The sequence below is a fragment of the Sipha flava genome, unplaced genomic scaffold, assembly GCF_003268045.1.
Source record: "Sipha flava isolate LNK unplaced genomic scaffold, YSA_version1 44_pilon_pilon, whole genome shotgun sequence".
NCBI lineage: Eukaryota > Metazoa > Arthropoda > Insecta > Hemiptera > Aphididae > Sipha > Sipha flava.
Window position 1 is genome coordinate 1,418,783 of NW_020273203.1, and position 4,533 is coordinate 1,423,315.

At 36.0% G+C, this 4,533-nt stretch overlaps 1 protein-coding gene across 3 annotated transcripts in view; it reads right to left on the reverse strand.

Moving 5' to 3' along the window:
• Positions 1-4,533, reverse strand: part of LOC112689553 (myosin-G heavy chain) — a 103,786-nt gene that overhangs the window by 29,256 nt on the left and 69,997 nt on the right. For all 3 annotated transcript variants that reach the window (XM_025563325.1, XM_025563326.1, XM_025563324.1), the window contains one exon: positions 3,054-3,428. In XM_025563325.1, the coding sequence (XP_025419110.1) occupies positions 3,054-3,428 (375 nt within the window). The remainder of the gene's footprint in view (positions 1-3,053; positions 3,429-4,533) is intronic.

Below are 4,533 nucleotides of genomic sequence, written 5' to 3' on the forward strand. Positions count from 1 at the left end.
ATTTCATAAGATATGTGAATCGTGACGTTTCTGCAACCGTCGATTCGGATAATGTTTTAATCTCGTAAGTTCGATAATAAACTAAAGTTTGCTGTGATAATGAACTTCTACTGAACGCAGATTTGCTATGTTGCACGTTTTTAAGACGGAGACAACACATGCCATTGTGACGTCCTCTTATGAAAATATATCAAACAGTAGAAATTTTATAAAAATTATCGATATTTTTCTTTTTATAAGTATACGTTCGTAGAATTAGCACCACCACTGTATAATATAACCTGCAATGCATCTTAAATGGATCTAGGCCAAAATAGCGAAACAATAACGGCGAATGTAATAATCGCTAATTAATTATAGCGAAAATAAAAACAGGGAATTTTAAAAAAGAGCGAAAGTAATTTATTTTCGCTATAATTAATTCGCGATTTTTACATTCGCCGTTATTGTTTCTCTATTTTGGCCGGATACCATCTTAAATGTCGACTTAAAGGTAATGTATAAATCCGAAGAACTAAATAAAAATGTTTTCCAAAATGCGATTTTGTAATTATTTTAAAAATATAATAATAAATGCAATCAGTATTTCACGTTTAACAAAAAGTCAAAATATAATCATAACAGTGAAACAGCGGTTTAAATCATACGAGTCTTATCGTAACTTTGAACTTTTATAAAACATCGAAAAAAATAACAGAAATCTCATCAAAAACGGAACCAAGCACCGGTTCACGGTGGTGATCGTATCGAAATAATAACATAAAGTCATCCACGGGTTTACGGGGAAGCCCGCGAGAGCGTCAACAACCCACTCGCACTCCGCCAAGCGAAAATACGAAGAAAACACCATTAAAATTCCGTCCAATTTTTCCGCATCGTATATCGATAAACGATAAACGTATATCGGTCGAAGGCTGAAAATGCACGCGTTTGAAGCCTTTACCCATTGGTAAAATAAAATAAATAAACGTAAATAAATAAATAAATAAATAAATCGTCGACCGGGGTGTGCTGCGCGTAGAAAAAATAGTAAGCGTAACGGATGCAGTGCATTCAAGCGATGATTTACGTGATTCGTTTATAAGAAACAATAACTAAGTTCAAACAATTATGTTTTAACTCCGATTATTAGTTTGCGGATCTGTTCATTATTTTCTCTCGCAATACAACATTCATATAAGGGAATTTCATTTTTTTTCCGTAAAATTGAACACATAATCACCACTAGTTAAAAGTAAATGAAGCATTTTTGGGTTTTTGTTTTCGGAAAATTTCGTACAACTGCAAATCACACGTAACACGTTCTGTAAGTATTTTATATTGATACAACCAATAATCATTATGTTATTAAAATATTATAAAATTTTATAACCTGACATTTATCGAAGAAAATTAATATCGAATATACTCAACATTATTACACTAACCCATCTATATGCAGATGATATTACATAAAATCGGACCAACTGAAATGCCGATTCGACCTGCAACCTGTTTGATATTTATTTTTTTAAGTACCTAACCTACTATATACTATTTTTCGGTTGATCTAATGTTGAATTGAAAAATTCTTCCAGTATTTGGTATCGATTTTTTACTCAAAGCACCAAAATAATCATCGAATTACAACATAAATATAATATTACAACGTGTGCACAAGAAAATTAATTTCAAAAAAAGTATGTGACGCTAAATAACTCCGTTTATTAGTGGGCATATTATATTATAATATATTCGTGCATCGGTCTTGTGTTTTGACATTTTTTATCAAGAGAAAATGTGATAACTTGAATCCAAAATTGATATTATACTTGAGTAATTAATAAATCATCACATGATAGCGAAAAATACTATAATGTATGACATAAAATCGAAACAAAACATGAAATAGAAATATATTAACATGATTATTTTCGTAAAATATTGATATGTCATGATATTTAATTTTATCTAAATTATTTGAATTTTACTTAAAAAAAGTCATAACATTGAATTTGTATGTTAACACATTAACTAAATTAAAATTTGATGATAACCGTAAGTAGTTAAAATCTGTTTTTCATTGTACATAATGACTAGGTATGTGTAAAAATATTCAGTGTGTTGTACTATTTGAAGGTAAACTGATCACTAGATGTTTTATACAGTGTTTATTTTCTTTCACAGATCACTATATTAATATATATATATATAATATATTGTATACACACTATTGATATGTACATCTTGCCCCCCCCCCAGTAAAAAATCTAAAAAAAATTATGCAAATAATTAGCACGCAATTTGCATGAATTCGCAAGACCAATCTCGGAATTAGCACAACATTCATTCCTCTCCAAAATCGAAAATTCATAGGGGTGGAGGGGCTGACAACATGTCTCACACACCTCTTACTCTGATCAAAATTAACATAATCATGTCGTGCGTTTCCTGCGTTTCGCTCCCTTCAATCCGCGCCTGAACGCACGTACCCAGTTTTCGGGGACGGTTCGATAACAATTTGCTCGAAACGTCTCGCGAATTTGTTGTTCGGCATGGGGAAACGTGCGCGATATGTGCATGTGGGTAGGTCTTATTCTAATGGGAAGTACTACCCAAATTGGGTAGTAAGAAAAATCAAAAGGGTGATTGATTATATATGAATATGGGCACCTAATTTTCCTCGTAGAATGATTGAATTTCTATTGAGTATTTGAAATTTGTGTAATTTATGAACCTTATTTAGTACCTAATAAGTAATAATTATGTAAGTTAACAATATTTGCTATTTCGATGATTGATTAATCTATGAAATTTAAATTTAAATAGTGATATACGTATAACGGAAAAGATCCGCGTAATGGTCAAAATTCTAAAATATCAATAAACAATTTATTTGTAGAGGGGGTAAGTATTATAATCCAAACAAATTTCATCAAACAAATTTTTCAGTGTATTTACGCAGTAGGTAAAAATCCTTAGAATAAGTCCTGTGCGTGGGAGTCGAAAGTGTCAGCGCGTAAGTGTTTACGATAAATTGTATAAACGTAGATTTTATACGTCAGTGGCATTACCTGTAACGGGTAAAGCGGGTAACGAAGTCCTCGGTAACACCGGGGGCGGTAAGGTCGATTTTGACGGGCTGCTGGACGTGGATTTTCCGACTGCCAGTATGTTGTTGTTATTGTTGTTGCTGCTGCTGCAGTTGTTGTTGTTGTTGCTGCTACTGTTGCTGTTGTTGTTGTTGTTGGTGTTAGTGTTGGTGTTGGCGTTGCCGGTGAAATTCGATCCGGGTGACTGTTTGACTGACGCCGGTTGCGGACAGCCCTGGCCGCCGGGTGCCGCTCCTTGAACCGGATGGCTCAGGCTGTTCCGGAGCGTGACCAGCTCGGTGCTCAGGCTTCGCAACCGCTGCTGCAAGTGCACAGCCTCGTTCGAACAAGAAGCGTCTGAAAAACGAAAGGGAAACAAACAACGTTACACGGATGCGATTCGAAATGGTTGCACAATTGTCGCGGGTCGATGGCGATCGACCTTGGGGGTCTCCGATATTTTTTACGGCGGGACAACATCTTTTTTAGAGCAACGGAAAAACCGAAGAACGGATGAGATTTATTTTGATTTAAAAAAAAAATGTATATTGATTTTTTACGTCCTTCGTTCGATTTTCGTTTTCTCGAGATATGAGCAAGTCACTTAACGAGGAGTTAGGAATCGTTTGTATTTCAAAATGTCAAGCTCTGTTGTTCCAATCAACAGCGTCGTTTGTAAAGTTTGTCGAACCACTTTGTTCTACGCTTACATTTGGCGCATATTTCGTTTTCGAAAACACGTCCATTCGCATAAGTAACTGAGGTTTAATATTGAGATCGCACATTTTTTTTTTTTCAAATTCGGAATAATGTTGACGAAATGTCAGTAAACTTGACGGACCGGTTTGGAAAGCTCGAGACGGGTAAGAATTTAATCGTTTCAAAAATCTACCGATTTCATTAGTTTTCATGTTTTGTGCGTGAAATAGTGTGAAATTAATCATTTACAATGTTACACCGTTAGTGGGGTTGATATATATTATCAACAGATATCTGAACAACGGACGTACGACTGTGCGCACGCCGCTGAAACGATGTCATTTATTAACGGCGAACGGACTTCGAAGTTTCAAAAAGACCCGAAACGGAATAGCGTGGCCGCTGCACGAGGAAACGGTACCTCGGTTTTCGCGTTAAATATTCGTTTTCTCGACGATAACATTCGAACGCATCACGAGCCTTCGGCTGCGGTGAAAACGCAGTTCTACGCGATACCATAGCGCCGCGATCCGATCGAAGGGTTTTCGACCGTAGCCGTTCGTGTCGACGGACGGAAAATCAAAAAATGAATAAAACCACCGAACGACATTCGAACATTCTGTGTACACGTATGACAACGCGTATAATATTGTAATGAAGATAACATAATGATATTGTAGGATGTAGCGCGCGCGCTTTTCGTGGAGACCGTCGTCGTCGCTGCGCAAACCGCCTGCAACCAGTGGCGTATTTACGGGGGGGT